Source organism: Triplophysa dalaica, chromosome 9, assembly GCF_015846415.1.
Source record: "Triplophysa dalaica isolate WHDGS20190420 chromosome 9, ASM1584641v1, whole genome shotgun sequence".
Taxonomy (NCBI): Eukaryota; Metazoa; Chordata; class Actinopteri; order Cypriniformes; family Nemacheilidae; genus Triplophysa; species Triplophysa dalaica.
The window spans coordinates 16,529,564-16,547,127 of NC_079550.1; the positions used below are offsets into that span (position 1 = coordinate 16,529,564).

A 17,564-nucleotide genomic window follows, 5' to 3' on the forward strand; every position below is an offset into this window, starting at 1 on the left:
GAATATAATTTAAACAGAAATGTCAGGCTTCTGAAAAGTATGTTCATTTCTATGCACTCGATACTCGGTTGGGCCTCCTTTTGCATGAATTACTGCATCAATGCGGCAGGGCATGGAGGCAATCGGTCTGTGGCGCTGCTCAGGTGAAATGGAAGCCCAACACTCTAAAAATCGCTGGGTTATTTTTTAACCCATACCGCTGGGTTGAGTCCGTTGGGTTGTTTTGTTGGGTTATTTTTCCACATGTTAAACACTTTTTGGGTAGTTTTAGTTTTCAAGGTGTTGGGTTAAACCCGCTGGGTTAATGTGCTGGGTTGTTTCTGCTCACCGCTGGGTTATTTGAAGAGTCTCGAGCGCTTACCGCCCTGAAGACGTTGAGTGTACTTCGCAACTTTCATTTTTATAAAGAACAAAGGGGCAAAGTTACTGGCTGGAGCAATTTAAAGCTACGTTTTTTACGTTTTAATTAAACATGTATTGAAATAAGCATAATTTGTAACGTTTTGCAAGGCAACATGTCTTAACTAACATTAGTGATGTAATTTAGACGACCAGCAACTGTTACCTCAGATCACCATTACAGATAAATTGACATCGCATAGTCCTGTGAAGATGCGCGAAAATGCGAATTAATAAAATTTTAGTGTACCCCATCACATGTAAGCTAAGTTTATGAACTTTAGTGAGAATTTAACAAAATTTGAGTCAAACCGGCGAGTGCCCCTCGAGCGCGGGCAAGCATTTACGGTTCAGGAACGCCTCTCTCGGTGTCCACTCTGGATATTAAGCGGCCAGTCAATTATGTTGCTCCCTCTGTTTTAAACCAAACATTTCAAGGTTTGTGCACATATTAAAGAAAGACGAGTGTGGTAGCCTGTATTTAATGAGTTGATTTGCTGCACGTGTTGTTTCTTAGTGTATTAAGTGGTGTAATTCATAATGTATTATACATAATTTATATGTCTTTAGTTAGTTTTATTAATTGACATTTGTTGCTACATATTGTGAAGTATGTTTATTAGTCATTTATAATGCTTGTTAATGTTTGAAATGAAACATTTTTATGTATTATAATTAAACTGTTTTCTTTTAATTATGCAAATCTAAAGTTATTGCTGTTACTGGGTGTAAAAGTTGACATTTTTATTAACAATTATTTTTACAGTCAAATAAAAATGAATTTTTAAAAAACAAATGTCAATTGTCTTGATTGACAATGAAGTACATAATAAATTAAAAATAACCCAGCAAGAATAAGTCAGAATTAAACACATGAATAGTTAAAATGACAACATTTTGGGTTTTTACAATAACCCAGCAAGCTGGGTTATCATGTGTAACCCAGTGTGCTGGGTTACTTTAACCCGGTATGTGTTCTGTCCAATATTTACCCAGCGCTGGGTTGCCGATTGGGTTGTTTTTAACCCAGCCATTTTTAGAGTGAAGTTGCTTTGAAAGCGGCCTTCAGGTCATCTGCATTGTTGGGTCTGGTGTCTCGCATGTTCCTTTTAACAATACCCCATAGATTATCTCTGGGGTTCAATCAGGGGGCTTTGCTGGCCCATCAAGCACAAGCTTTAATTTATTGATGTTTAATTTTCTTAATATGTATAAATTGCATCAAAGTGTTTTATATGCCGTTTTATTGTTCATTACACTCTAAAAAATGCTGGGTTATTTGTTTAACCCAACAGCTGGGTTGAGCCTGTTGGGTCATTTTGTTGGGTTATTTTCTTAGTGTTGGGTCATTTTTTGAGTAACCCAAACGCTGGGTTACCAGTCTGGTCCAATTGAGTGACAGTTGAGAGAGTAAACCCCTCCCACTCCTCTACGCATCAGACAAACTTTACCTTCGCGGGCATTTTGATCCACTTCATCTCGGAAAGCTGTTATTCGGAGAACAAAAGGTATGTTTTACGAGTTTTTAATGTATAAAACTATTACTGTAAAAAAAAAATGCAAAAGTATGCAAAATTCGGCTGTTCGCATTAGGTTTGAAAGTAACGTTACAATCTAGCTTCGTTAGCTTTGGATAGCTAGTCTGTAACGTTATGCCCACGTTGTTCTAATTTACAGCTTTTTAATCATTTAAACTTCCTTTTTGGTCAACATTTCCTCTGAAATGTGTGACTTGTGTGAGGAATTTAGTTCAGTAACTTACGCAACTTGATATTAGTTTAAGGTCGACACGAGAGCGACGTGGCAAAAGCAAACATCCAGCTCATTTTTTTTATAAATACCGCTAATGTTCGGTGACGGAACTTAGATTTAAGAGTCTTTTAGACGAGAATGTTGTTGTTAAGAACTCAAATACGTGATTTATATATAAACATAACGCCTCTTTGAGATTGTGTTAAGACGCTGTCGGAGGTCTGAGCTTCAGTCTGTCAGCGGTCGTGTCTCCGTGGAGAGCAGCTCTATCTCGGCCATTGCTTCGGGAATAGCCGCTGGCTCTTATAACGTTAGTGGTTAACAATGCGATATAGTTAATTTTGGGTATATGAGACGAACAATTGTTGCTCTTTTTAGACTTAAACTTATTCCCGAGTGTGTCGAATTAGTGAAGGGTTGTTTTAACGTTTATAATATTATTCTTTAAGACTGTATTTCGCTTTCTGTACTAGATCCCACTCTTCTTTTTCCCCCCACTGACAGGTTGCAGAATAACAGCTAATATTAATGGATCATTCTATTCAAGAGAATGTCAACTGGAACGTGGATGTTTTCATAACAGGCTTAAAGGTAAACATTATTTAGGTAAAATGTTAATGTACTTCTTTATATGTTTATTATAATCCATTGTGCTCTGGGTTGGCCAGTTTCCTTACATTCTTCTCTTGTCTCTTTTCTTGTCTCTTTATAGATGAACAAATTGATAAAGAAACCCTCCTGCTGGACATCCACTTCCAAAAGTGCACACCACACTGTTGTCTACAACTCCTAGGAAAAGAATCCTCTTAAGTAAGACTGCTCCGTGGATATGTCAGGTTAAGCAGTGCTGAAACCGAAAGAACTAACACTATTTAAAATGTTTTGTGAGTTTATATGAAGAGGAAAGTTACGGTGTCCCTTTTTCACATCCATAACGCTTGTTTATTTCTTTTTTTATAGAAAACTTGTGCATAGACTTATATTTTAACATATAAATGCGGTTCTATTAACAAGGGTTTAGTAAAATACTTTTTATAGCGTTTTGAAGTGTTAAGTTGTCTAACTATTTATATTTACTTGTGCCACTTTAATAACCTTGTTAAATGTATATGTTAAAATCTAAACTAATGTAATTTATTGAAATTAATGTTCTTTAAATATGTATAAACATACATTTCATCAAAGTGTTTTATATGCCATTTTATTGTTCATTGAGCATAACATATTGCATGTTTTTATGAATTCCTTTTGTCTTGCATTTTGATCCTTAATAAAACTATTGATTCTTACTGATGCCTCGAGTATTTCTCTGTGATTTTGTTATTATTATTTTTAAACATTTCGGGTTTGTTTTAAACCATCAATGTAATTTTTAAGCAAAAGTTGATTTAAATAAAACAACCCAGCATGTTGGGTCAAAGATTTAACCCAACTGGCTGGGTTAAAATAACCCAACGCTGGGTTTGTCCATATTTGACCCAATGTTGGGTTACCAAAATAACCCAAATTGGTTTATTTTAACCCAGCCTTTTTTTAGAGTGTAAGCATTAAAATATTGCAAGTGTTTATGAATTCCTTTTGTCTAGCATTTCGATCCTTAATAAAACTTCAACTTTTGATTCTTACTAGTGCCTCAAGTAATTCTGTGATTTTATTATTAGTATTTTCAAACATTTTGGGTTTGTTTTAAACCAGCAATGTAATAGTTGATGTAAATAGAATAACCCAGCATGTTGGGTCAAAGATTTAACCCAAATGGCTGAGTTAAAAAAACCCAACGCTGGGTTTGTCCATATTTGACCCACCGTTGGGTTACCAAAATTACCCAAATTGGGTTGTTTTAACCCAGCCTTTTTTAAGAGTGTATATTTCGGTTTTATTTGGGTATGAGGTAGTTCAACTAATAAGAAACAATATACGAAGGCACTCGAGGATGTAACGAAAAATATAAACAGCTTTTATTTGATCATACCATAGGCAATGTGCTGTTGGCATTTTATCAACCAAATTCTTGACGTATCGCGATTACCTGATGCCAGAAGACCTGAGGCATTGTTTACATTGGACCTCCTGTCCCAGTATCTTTATTTTTCCATGGTTGCCTTGACATACTGTGAGTTTTATTTAATATCGCATGCAATTATAAACAGTGTAAAACCAATCTATATCCATTCCATTTTCTACCGCTTATCCAAACTACTTCGGGTCACAGGGAGCCTGCGCCTATCTCAGGAGTCATCGGGCATCAAGGCAGGATACACCCTGGATGGAGTGCCAACCCATCGCAGGGCACACACACTCACTCATTCACTCACGCACTCACACCCTACGGACAATTTTTTCCAGAGATGCCAATCAACCTACCATGCATGTCTTTGGACCAGGGGAGGAAACCGGAGTACCCAGAGGAAACCCCCGAGGCACGGGGAGAACATGCAAACTCCACACACACAAGTCGGAAGCGGGAATCGAACCCCCAACCCTGGAGGTGTGAGGCGAACGTGCTAACCACTAAGCCACCGTGCCCCCCCCATTTATATAATTATGTCAAATTAAAGTATAAATATGTTGTGCTGTCATTGTGCAACAATGCACTAACTGCAGCTTTTCTCTTAAATTACATTACATTTATTCATTTGGCAGACGCTTTTATCCAAAGCGACTTACAAGTAGGTGATCAGCTAAACATATTAAACAAAAAATATAAAGCACAAGCATGAAAAGAATCTGATCAGTGAGCACATACATATGCATCTCAATTAATTAAAATATCGTGAAAAAGGTCAATTTTTTTGTCACTCATTTCAGAAAGTAAAATCAATATATAATATGGATTCATTACACATAGAGTGAAATGTTTCAAGTCTTTATTTCTTGAAATTTTGATGATTATGGCTTACAGATAATGAAAAAAGATTTCTGAAGTCCACAGTCAATGCAGCCATCTTCCAGGAAATTTTAGAGCTATTCATGCTTCCTTTTGCTGACAAGCATTATAAGATGCTGATTTCACTTTCCAGCAGGACTTGGCACCTGCCCACAGTGACAAAGGTATAGGAAACATTTTAATGGTTGTCAAATCTTCCCCAGAATTATTTTCTTTCATAAATTCTTCCAAATATCCTCTTTTTTTGTTCAACAAAATAAAAAAATCCTATTTTTTCCTGTTTTGTGGTAAAATTCTTCCAAATACAGATATACAGAATTTTCATTTTGTGAGCAGTATCCATTTAAAAAGTACACTTTGTACCTAAAGAGTGCATATTAGAACTTCAAAACTATATACTGGTACCAGTGTAAACATTAGGGTACACATAACTGAATGGTACATTAAAGGCGCCTTTCAAAGGGTCCAAGTCCATTTTTGTATTTATTTCTGACAGTACTGCGCACTACATAATATTAAGATTACATTAAACAGTTATACAAGTTTTTGGAAATTTTTTAAAAGTTCAAATATGTTATGGCTGTCTGTGTAAGTTTTCTTTGTAAAAGGGTGTGCAGTTATTATATCACATTTGGTCTGAAAGGGCTTTTAGGCCTCATGGCCTCAATCTCACAGGTGGCCATAATACACATGTTTCACTAAAGTGACCTGGGACTGAAAATCACTTAGTCAGTGCAGACCTTTGATCTCTCAAGACTATAATTACCTTCTCACCAGACTCCCATTCTTTATGCCTGGACCAATTTGGCTTCATTTTATTTCAGTCCCAATAGGGGCAGTGTTTGTTGGACCTGTAATCTAATTATAATAGTTCCCAACACATATTAGCTATATTAAGCTATGTTAGCATATTTACATGAAGTCATTAAGAGGCTGTTTATATGACGGCATTTTCAACTGAAAATAGATAAAAAAAAGTTTTTCATCATATAAACGTGGCTTTAGCTGATGTTTTTATCCCAAGTAATTAACAAATTAGGTAAACAATGGAAGCAATGGAAAAACAACATGAGGACAACAAAAAGCACAAGCACAGTAAAACTGGTCTCTTATAGCGCACCACAGTATACAAAGCCACGTTTTATCCTTTTTTCTAAAGATAGAAAGAGTAGAAAAGAGATGGAAGTCAGAACTTATCGATCAGGTGCTGATGGAAGAGATGTGTTTTCATCCGATTCTTAAAGATGGCTACAGAATCTGCTGATCTCCTTGCTCCCTTTGGGCAGACGATACCGGAGCATCCGGTCCTGCACAAACCATCTGAAGGACAGTTTTTTTCACAGGCTATTAAGCTGCTCAACATCAAAATCTGACACACTTCACAAGCTCCCACTTCCTTTTACCAATCACTACAGTTTCGTGGACTATAATGCATCATACGATCTTGGCATGCTCAAAGTCAAGTCTGCAAAATGTGTATAATGTATATTGTCTTTTTTTGGACAGTTTGTCTATTTATACTTTGCATTGTTTGTCTGCATTACATACTGTCCCTTAAGTCTGTAAGGTCATAAAGTTGCCTGTCCAACTGCATTCTACTTTGTATAGAGTACGCACCCTAGACTTTCACTCACCACTAGTGGTAATGTAACAATAAAAGTTAAGTTTTAAGAGTTAAGTTAAAGGCATTGTTTTTTGATGTATTTACAAATAAAAGGTCAAAACATACAGAGTCATCCTGTGTGAATCTCATCCCAAAGGCGTCATTAGTGAGAGGGTTCATTGGGGTATTAGCCTGATATCTTATCAACACATTTAATGAGTTTACTGGATGAGGTTAATACTCCAAGGGTTTATTAAAGGGTGACGAAACAAATGTTGTGGTTTTTAATTCAGCCACGTGTTGTCTCTTTTGTTTCTTTAACATTTAATGATTCATAATGTGTTTAAAATTCCAAAACATTATTATTTGAAACATTCTTTTTGAGACTGTCCTGTGATTTTGATATAGTAAATTTCTGATTGTACCAATTAACACAAACATAAGTCTTATAGTCCGAGTAAAGTGACATTGAAATGTGTGTTCTGAGTTTGTCACACAACAGAAAAGTGTGTTATGAACCACCCAGCCAAATTTGAATGGAGAAATTAACCTCCAAGTAAATAAAATAAGTTATCAAAATCTTGGAAAAATAAGCAGGACTCAAAATCCTGGGGGCCCAGTTGTGCCCAGTGGGCTGTATGTGAATTATGTGAATAAGTTATATGGGAGGATTTGAATTCAAACACACGCAACATTCATCAATCGAAAATTCACGAGCAGGTTAAAAGGTATGTGTATTTATATTATATCAGCGTGGGTCCCCTTGCATTGAATTTGCAATGTTGTTTCTACAGTAGCCCCACACTGCCTTACAGAGCGAGTTTTGCAAATACGTTATCGGAAAAGAAGCAAAATCGTGACAACGTAGTGCTTCGAAAGGGAGGGATATGGAGTAAGACGTTGTATGCAATTCGAAACCTCTCCACTAGATGACACAAAATTTCATACATTGGGCCTTCAAGGTACTCGACTCTCTGTCAAAAACTGTAGGTGCCATATAGCACTTTATTATTTCAAGAAAAATGGTGCCAAAAGTAGTTCTTTGGCTTGTAAAAAGTACCTGTAAACAACTTGACAGGGACTTCACTTTAGCACCTTAACCATCCAGAAGAACCACCGAAGAACCCTTGAAAAACTGTACTTGGGCTGAAACTTTTCTTTATAGGGTGGCGTTTCTAAAGTTATCAACAGAAACCTCAATTATAAAAATATAAAAAAACGCTGAATAACCAAATTTGTTGTGTGCACTTCACTTTTACTTCTGCATTGTGTCTTTTTTCATACTTAACACAAAAAGTATATTTTGATTTCATATATTTTTTTGTATTTCAATGGTGCGTTTTTTTGTATTTTGTATTATTGTGACAAAAATGTTGTCTCAAAACATTGCAGTTGCCTCCAACTGTTGGCACATTCTTTTCCCTTCTGTGACAAACACTTTTTTTCTTCAGGGGATTTAATGTGGATGTTGTCACTATCACATATGTCTATATAAGACTGAGATGTTTTAGATGGCCATCATAGAACTAACGCTTCCTTGACGACATCAAGACAAATATTGCAGTTACTTAATGTTTGAGGTGAGTTACATGATATAAATGTGTTTGTGTTTTGTGGGTAATTTTTAATTCATAGATTTTAATAAGCACAAATATGTTTTGAGTATTAAATTACAAAATACTTCTCTTCTACCGATTTTTACAGATTCAAGAACCGTAATGGAAAACTTATCCATCATCGTCAGCTTTGAGCTGACACTGGATCCGTTTTGCATCCCTTCCGGAGCCAAATATCCCATATTTTTCATCGGCATCTTCATGTACTTACTCAGCATCATATGCAATCTGACTCTGTTGCTTCTCATTGTTTTGCAACAAAGTCTCCACAAGCCCATGTATTTTATTTTGTTCAACCTTCCCCTAAATGATCTTGTTGGCATCACATCAATGTTTCCCAAGGTTCTGTCTGATATTGTAACAGAAACCAGTTACACATACTATCCTCTCTGTGTGTTTCAGGGTTTCCTGCTCCACATGTATGGGGGTGGTGTATTGTTTATTCTTGCTGCAATGGCTTTTGATCGATACATTGCCATTTGCATGCCGCTGCGATACAATGCTATCATGACACCCAAGGTTGCAGTGGGAATTGTTGTTTTAGTGTGGGGTCTCGACTTTTTTTTCATCGTCTTGTTGTTCTCCTTGCAAAGCAAGCACCCCAGATGCAAATCCCGCATTCTGAACGTATTTTGCGATAACCCCTCTCTCCTCAAGCTCACGTGCAGCAACACCGCAGTCAATAACATTGTAGGATTGTTCAACACTGCCGTAATGCAGACTGTTAGTGTTTCTATTCAAGTTTTTTCCTATGTTCAGATTTTGATCATCTGCTTGGTCACAAGTCGATCTGAAGCGAAAAGCAAAGCCATCAATACCTGTCTTGCTCAACTGACTATTTTCCTTACATATGAAATTGTTGGAACTTTCACTATCCTATCACACAGGTTCACAAATGTTAATGCAGATATGCAAAAGATTATAGGGATGCTCATTTTTTTAGTGCCTCCACTTGTTAATCCAATTGTTTATGGATTGAACAGCTATGAAATACGACAAAATCTCCTTAAAGTCTTTAAAAGAAAAATATCTGTGTAAAGTACATTTTTGTCACAATTTGTGCCAAAAAGAAAAAGCCACATGAATATTAACGCTGCATGATAGAAATGCTTCAGAATAGACAACAACATTGCTATTAAAGGCATATTTATTATATTAGACCAATGTTATGGCTTGTTTGTGTCAATGGAGCTCATACTAGGTACCTTTCTGAAGAGCAGGTATTCTCTTGTGCTATCGAATCTTTTATTATTTTTAAATGTGAATTACATTTGACAATTGAAAAATATAAAGAAAAAAGCCAAAATACAGTTAGGTGTGCTTTCTGTAAAGATGTATGGTTATTCTTATACTATTAAACAGTAATCAGTCTCAACAAATGCACAGCTGTCAATATGAGTCTTTCCTTAAGCATAGGCTATGTAGCAAGTATCCATTTTTCGGTTCATAGAGTACAGTACAAGTGAATAGCATAGCGTTTTTCTGTGTGTATACTTTATGCTATTAATACAATTTGTAAATATGATGATTTATGCAGGTCAATGACATGTTCAAATGTATAATGATGTATAGTGTGTAGCACAACTACAGAATGATGTGAAATCATGGGTTTGGCTCACAAACAAAATGCACGACTATTAAATGTATAGCTTGAATAGTAGGTTACTGTGAATTATTGTTTGCCAAATTTAATCATTTTTTTAAATTGTATATTTGACACTTAAAAGAGGTAATTTTATATTAAGTGCCATTCTAAAGAGAGAATGTGTTTTTGAGAAACACAAAGGTGGGCCATACACAAACATATATATCAAACACAAACATGTCTTTTTACAGTGGTCTTAAAATGATCTGCCCACCTATTTTATTCTATGTCAAGCATTCTTAACAAATTAAAGATTTCTAACTTAATGAAAAGGTTTTTAGATCAGACATTCATGTAAATTGATGTCTAATTAAATTGAATGCTAAATATATTGTCTCTTTTACTTTTTTGGTAATAACTTATTGTTCTCTGGATAAATGTATTACATAACAAAACGTAATGGACAAATGGAAATACTAGATTTTGAATTACATCACCAAATTAAATCTAAAAAGATTTTCATTCAGAATCATGATGAGACATGTTGTTGATGTTAAAGTCAGAAGCTTTTATTTAAGTCATAGCTGTAGCATGGTGGTCTGCACATTTGCTCCAAAATAGTTATACCTCACAATGATATGAGTTTGAGTTCACTGAGTCATGTCTTGATCTCACACCCTTCTTCTTATAGTCTAAACTTCACTAGCAATAAAAAGAACTAACAGAAAGATGAATGTCTATATGGATAAAATATGTTTGAAGAATGGACACTGAAAAATGGAGGGACTTTCACATACGCATTTTATGTGAAAGAGGGACTGTAAATAAATTAAAGCAAATACATCATGGAAGGCCACGTGGTTAAAATATACGTGAATTTTAACACGTTAATTACATGTCAACAATATAACAGTAAAATAGTGTTTAACATGTACTTAACTTGTTATTAACGTCTTGTTTACGCGTTAAATTAGAACATGTACTTAACATGTTAAAATTCAGGTATATTTGAACCACTTGGCCTTCCATAAGCCATTAATCGAGTACGAGTAAAAAATGTAGGCAAAACTTGAAATTAACAGCAAACAGGATTAAATATAAAACATGACTCGTCGCAGTGCAGTTTATTGCATAAGTTACGGTGAGGTTGGAGCAGTGCAAATTCTGTGACAAGTGCAACCAAATGAAAACACAGGTAACGTTAATCCAAAAGACGCTGTGATATTTAGTGCAATATACCCTGGCACCTGGCATACCGGCGGCGCCAGGGGAGGTCTTGGGGGGTCTCAAGACCCGCCCAAAAAACGCCTTGGCCCCCCGATTTGACCCCCCACCCCCTTCCTGATTAAAAAATATTTAATATATATTAAAATATATATATATCCGGGATAAAGATTTAACAATGGTCCTCTTCAAACTACGCAGAATAATAATAATTCATAATTTATTCGACATATAAAAAAATATAAACATAAGAATCACAGCGACGCCCCATGAATGTTCCTGCCTCTGCGCCTTGCGTCATTGCGTTCAAGGCGCTGCCGCGAGCACGCAAGTGCTGCAACGCACTTCATATCTTGAAGCTAAAAATGGATCGCTTCTTCATACCTAAAAACAAAATGACAGTAGACGGAAATAGGACTGAAAATATACCCGTTGCAGTGGAGGGCGAGCCCTGCTTGATCCTAGAATTAGAAATAGAGGACACCGAGGAATTGGAGGATGAGGAGATGGGACCGGAGCAACTCGCATATGGAAGCATATGTGTTACAAAATTCAATTTGCAATGTAATATGCAAAATGGCAATGCAGTATGTAAATTGACAATGCAATTGTGTATCTAATTATACATTTCAAATAACATGTGCAACATTAAGTGCAAAATGAAAATAAAAAATAAATTATATCAATTACATTTGGGAGTTCCTATACGGGTTTTATGATGACAAATGTAATTGATATAATTGAATTTTTATTTTCATTTTGCACTTAATGTTGCACATACGTTATTTGAAATGGAAAGGATTTAACAGGGGATTTAAGCCATGGCGCAGCCGAGAAACCAAGACAGCTTAAATTAAAATCATAACCATGTCGTTCTTTTGGATCGCAGGGCATAGCATCCAGGGGTTTTAGTTACTCGTGGTTCAAACAGTACCAGTTGAATATTCTCTCAAAAGACGCGGCTTTTTGTTTTGCATGTCTTCATTTTTTTGAAGTGTGCATGGATCTTGTTTTATTTGTTTAGTAGCAGTAATATACAGTTATTAGCCTTGTCCACTGTATTTTTTTTGTTTTTTTTATGAGACCCCCCTTGAAATGACCAGGACCCCCCATTGCCCCCCCCAATCAAAATTGTCTGGAGCCGCCACTGCCTGGCACATGGAGTACATTTTATAATTATTCATAGATAATGTACCAAATATTATTTATCTTACAATATTTATACATCAGCACGTTCGCCTCACACCTCCAGGGTTGGGGGTTCGATTCCCGCTTCCGACTTGTGTGTGTGGAGTTTGCATGCTCTCCCCGTGCCTCGGGGGTTTCCTCCGGGTACTCCGGTTTCCTCCCCTGGTCCAAAGACATGCATGGTAGGTTGATTGGCATCTCTGGAAAAAATTGTCCGTAGGGTGTGAGTGTGTGAGTGAATGAGTGGGTATGTGTGCCCTGCGATGGGTTGGCACTCCATCCAGGTTGTATCCTGCCTTGATGCCCGATGACTCCTGAGATAGGCGCAGGCTCCCTGTGACCCGAGGTAGTTCGGATAAGCGGTAGAAAATGGAATGGAATGGAATGGAATGCATTTATACATCTTGCTAGGGCAGATAAGATTGTTATGTGACTGTTTAATTAAAAAATAATTATTGCCGATTTATTGGCATATGTTGATAATAAAGACCTCCCTACTTACCTTACCATACACTATTATTAAACATCTGTTAGGCATTTTTTAAATAGATTCTTAATTTAGTTGAAAATAAATGCCTTTATGATCTAATATGTGATGTGAAAATGTAAACAAGCTAAAGGTGGATTCGAACCTGCAATGTGATAGTGTCAAACATTTTTAGGCACACATCTTAGCCACTACACCATTGAAACTGTAAATGGCTGATTGTCATTTTTACATTCTAAAATATATACATGCTTCTGACTTCCATGCTAAAAGTATACAGTAGTCTAAAATATTTGGATTATTTTGATATTTTTAATGAGCATTAAAATGCACACTTTGTTTCCACTGTTTTGTCTGAATACTAGGGCATGGCAACTGCCATACTCTGCCCTACATAAACGCCGCCCATGGCAGCATTTGCACTGGTTGCACACCGGGCAGTAAAAACAGCAGAAAGTCTGGTCCTTCACCAGCTATTCTATTATTGTAAACAATGGCCAACAACTTGACCAGCATCAAACTTGAATCAGCATGGAAATGTGTGAAATTGTGCTTTTGAACTTAAAGTAAGGAAATGGCTTCATGCAAACATTTGATTTGCTTCATATGTAGGAAAAAAGACAAATACATTATTCACGCAATTAAAGCTTTACATGAAAAATAACTTTTTATTCATCATTTCATTTGGTTATTATATTTCTGCAATTGTTAAGAATAGTATTTCTCATCTTACATGGCATGGCAAAGTCTTAAGTACTTAAAATAACAAAACAAAACAGATTTTCAGTGCAAGTGCAAATCTTGTAAAATTTAATTAAGGAAAATTAAGGGTTAAAATGAATGAGCAGCATCATGAATGTTAAGTACTTTAGAAATCAAATATAGCAATATAATATTATATACTGTAACCGCAGTTTCAGCTTGTTTCATACACTGCCTATCTTTCTCTTAAAACAGGTGACAATTTTCTTTCTAATTTCCTTAGTTTTGAAACCATAAATGAGTGGATTTACAATGGGGGGAAACACCAGAACAGAAATAGAAAAGACCCTGCGCAGGTATGCCGGGACGTTTTCAGATCGATGTGCAATGAGAGGGAAAAAAGTGTTAAATTCCAAAAACAGAAAGACCACCAAGTGAGTACCACAAGTCTGAATAGCCTTCATCTTTGCGTCAGACTGCTTCTTCGAAATGCATGTAATTAATATTTGAATGTATGTAAAAGCCACAACAGAAAATGAAAGAATGTGATAGACACCTAAAACAATCAATCCATAGATGTTGTTAACTCGTGTGTTCTCGCATACAAGTTTCATTATTGATGGATTGTAGCAGATAAGATCATCCATATAAGTCCGACAAATCTTGTGGGGCAAAAGAAGCAAGAAAGTCACAAATATCATGATAAAATGAAGGAACCACATTCCAGTTATAATTCTCAACAAGTTATTATTGGTCATAATAGCACCGTATCTCAATGGGGAGCAGATGGCAATATACCTGTCGTAGGCCATAGCTGTTAGAATAACATGAGATGCACCACCATACAGGTGCACAAAAAAGCCTTGAAGAACACACGCAGAGTAAGAAATCAGTCTGTTCTCACACCATATACTATACAGCAGCTGAGGAAAAAGACTCGTAGCACCCATCGTGTCATTGATAGGCATGTTAAGCAATAAAATGTACATTGGTTTATGAAGACTTCTGTTGGAGCAAATAGTAAAAGCAATTGTTAAATTGCAGAGTAAAATTATTAAATATGCCAGTAATCCAAATATGAATGCTGAGTAAATGCTTGGCCCCGACAGTTCCAATGAGTGCAGAGTCAGCACCAATGACACAACAGATCCATTATACATGGTGAGTATTCCTTCTATGGATGGCCTTTTCGAAACACCTGTATAAATAAGCGTGTAAATATTGCATGTTTACATGAACAATATACAAACAGCATTGCTTTTTAAATAAAAAACATGGAAAAAAGCAACATATATTTTACCACAGCAGGTAAAATGATCAATTATCAACGATTATCAATAAAACCAAACAGCTTTTTAACCGAATGTGCAATGCAGATTTAGCAAAATGTACGAACATGAATACAAAGATTTTATTCAAAGTACATTACTCCTCTGTATAGAGTATAATATTACATTACTCTACAATAAAACTCATTAGTTTTCATGAAAAAATGTTTTTTGTTGAGATTTTAATGTTTTAATCATAGGCTAACATTACCTTGATACCTATCATATGGCAAAAACATTAAAGAATGCGAATGCAATATTTAGCCAATTTAAGTGATCATCCTTCATGCCAGTTTAAATGCCTTTGTTGATGTCGTCTGCATAATCTGATTTATATTCAAGGACTTGTTTACCATGTATTAACCATGGGAGTGGATATTATTAGGCATGCGCATGTTACAGAAACATCTTTAAAATAACACGTCATACTCAGCATGGGAATAATTCACAGGGGCAATTACAATTTTGGGGCTGGATTAACTATTAAAACTAACACCAATTTGAGCAATCATTTTGTTACTTAAGTTTAATGACACGCAGGGCTGCCGATTGTTACACCGTCAGCCTGAAACTGATGTAATTAACTTTATGTGTTTTTACTGCAACACATCCATCTTCTTACGTAGGGTAGCATCTGGTGTGTAAAAATACTAACTATTTTTTGCCGCAGCAAGCCTGCAAAACATTGTACAATGCCTAAGTCATTGAACATTACTCCTCGGTGTCAAGATCAGTGAGGTGCCCAAACAAAAGAGAGAAGATGGGAGATACTGGCCATTTCTCAATTCCAAGAACGCAAAGAATGGACTTGTGTTCTTGTGGAGACAGGTCTCGCGAGGTAGCCTCGGAAGAACCACCTTGGACGGACGTGCTGCAGTGACTACTGGGACTTCAAGCGGGTTCTCCGATGCATCCTTGATATCGAGAACACATCCAGGAACTTTCATGCGTTCTCTTTTCTTGTAAATTGGATCCGGACTTTGGCGGTTTAGTTACAACCCTGATCAAAAACACCTGATTCAGCTCGTCAACATCTTCAGGATCACTAGAAACTTCCAAGTAAGGGGGGGTTTAGAGCTGGTTGGCCCTTAACTGTGCAGAGCTGCGGCCCTCCAGGAACTGAGTCTGACACCTGTGCTCTACGTCATCAATAACCACCAAAGTCCGGTTCCAATAGACAAGAACAGAGAATGCAGGAAAGTACCTGGATGTGTCAGGAACCCGCTGGGGTTCGCAAGGCCACGTGGGTGGGGTTTCGAGATGATTTCCAGAAATCTTTTTTGAAACTGTGAAACTTAGCATATTAAAATAAAAATGATTTGCAAATCATTAAATGCAATATTTAACAATTATACATTTTAAAAGAGAAACTCTTTCGTTATTTATTTGTTCTTTATTCCTTTAGTTTTCTCTTTTTGAGAAGATCTTCAAAGTTTACAAAATGAGAACTCCAAGTCTGTTCTGTACTCAAAAAAGAGACAATAAATCTTAAATAAAAATTCCCATAAAATGTTTTATGTTATATAACATTTTATCTATGGTTTAATTATGTTGAAGTTGGAATGGACTTCATAACAAATTATTTTTAAATGATATAAAAAAAATTTCATTCCGTTATTATATCACAGTTTCGCGCTACCTTTCAATCTGTCCCACACAAACGGATTTCCTGCCACATTTGGTTTGTCGGGTGGTGGTCAGTCACCCTAGTTAGACTGTGATCTTTTGTGTTGTCATTATGCGCGTTTGGATTGAATAGGTGTATTCTTTAACCACCTCTGAGGATAGTGGGGGTCTCAAGTCAATGGCGCTGTTATTTTGGGGGTCACGGGCTGAAAAGTTTGGGAACCCTTGTGTTAGAAGAGGAACAGCATGAAATATAAAGTGTTTTTTTAAACTAGAAACCTGAACATCCGTTGTTAAACAACCTAAAAAAATAACCAAAGCTTCAAAAACAGCAAAAGAATGACTCATTTAATTTCATTTGAGATCATTTCAGGGCGGAAGTGCATTTTCAGATTTTAACTGAAGATTATGAGGGTACATGAATTTTAAAAAGAAAATGACCCACATTGATAAGCTATTTACTATAAACTGCTGCAATATTTCATGAAAAAAACGAGATTTTTTATTTCAATGAGACTAACTTTTTAACAATATTAATGCAAACTACAAAACAGTTTTGGACAGAAATTATGTGATTTACGTGCTTCATGTCATTTCGAAATGGTCTGCGTGACGAAGATAAGAAACAGACGTTTTTCAGAGTTTTATAATAGGACTAGAAACCAGAAATTAGCTTGTGGTAAGCCTATTTAAATAAACATCTTATTTGCAAATCTACTAGTTTACAGAATGTTTTTAATTTAACAATGTAATGACAACAAGGGTATACTAAAAATTGTTGTAGCCAAATCCCTCGCAGGTTGTACTAAGACCCTGACATCATGACAGTTGTCACGAGGGTTGTTGTGTACACCTCACAGACTCTATATAAAGCTCCAAATGAACATTCATTCAGCAGACAGCAGGTCTGGTCAAGTTACTACATGAGTTAGTTAATCAGTAATGTTAAAAACGCTATAGATGCAAAACAAGTGTCAGGTTATTTAATAACATCTGTCACTCTGCTGCATGTAGAAACATGAAGGATTTCTAACTTCACAGACTTTGTAGTAAGTATTTCAAATATTACAAATTTATCCATAACAGCAGACTTGTTTTATCTTATATATTTATTTGTTATATTTTCTCTTTTCTACTCTTGTTAACAGTTCCGGGCAAAATCAGATG

General features: G+C 36.0%; 2 protein-coding genes and 1 long non-coding RNA gene across 3 annotated transcripts; 2 read left to right on the plus strand and 1 right to left on the minus strand.

The window, feature by feature from the left end:
• Nucleotides 1–2,602: 2,602 nt before the first annotated feature.
• Nucleotides 2,603–3,440, plus strand: LOC130429034 (uncharacterized). The gene is made up of 2 exons (XR_008907528.1): nt 2,603–2,742; nt 2,864–3,440. It is a non-coding gene; the product is annotated as an uncharacterized LOC130429034 (long non-coding RNA).
• A 2,510-nt stretch (nt 3,441–5,950) lies between these two features.
• Nucleotides 5,951–14,603, minus strand: LOC130428164 (olfactory receptor 52E4-like). Its single transcript, XM_056756026.1, has 2 exons — nt 13,704–14,603; nt 5,951–5,995 (listed from the first exon to the last, which is right to left on the minus strand). The coding sequence occupies exons 1-2, from the start codon at nt 14,601–14,603 to the stop codon at nt 5,951–5,953; spliced, it is 945 nt and encodes a 314-aa protein (XP_056612004.1).
• Nucleotides 8,360–9,295, plus strand: LOC130429030 (olfactory receptor 4E1-like). Its single transcript, XM_056757383.1, has one exon. The coding sequence runs from the start codon at nt 8,360–8,362 to the stop codon at nt 9,293–9,295; it is 936 nt and encodes a 311-aa protein (XP_056613361.1).
• Nucleotides 14,604–17,564: the final 2,961 nt, after the last annotated feature.

Excerpts from the sequence above, each read along its gene's own strand:
- LOC130428164 (XM_056756026.1), bottom strand. The coding sequence starts at position 14,603 with ATGTATAATGGATCTGTTGTGTCATTGGTGCTGACTCTGCACTCATTG. Across the intron at positions 5,996-13,703 it reads AGGAAATTAGAAAGAAAATT|TTGAAAATGCCGTCATATAA; the intron begins GTCACCTGTTTT and ends ATCTATTTTCAG.
- LOC130429030 (XM_056757383.1), top strand. The coding sequence starts at position 8,360 with ATGGAAAACTTATCCATCATCGTCAGCTTTGAGCTGACACTGGATCCG.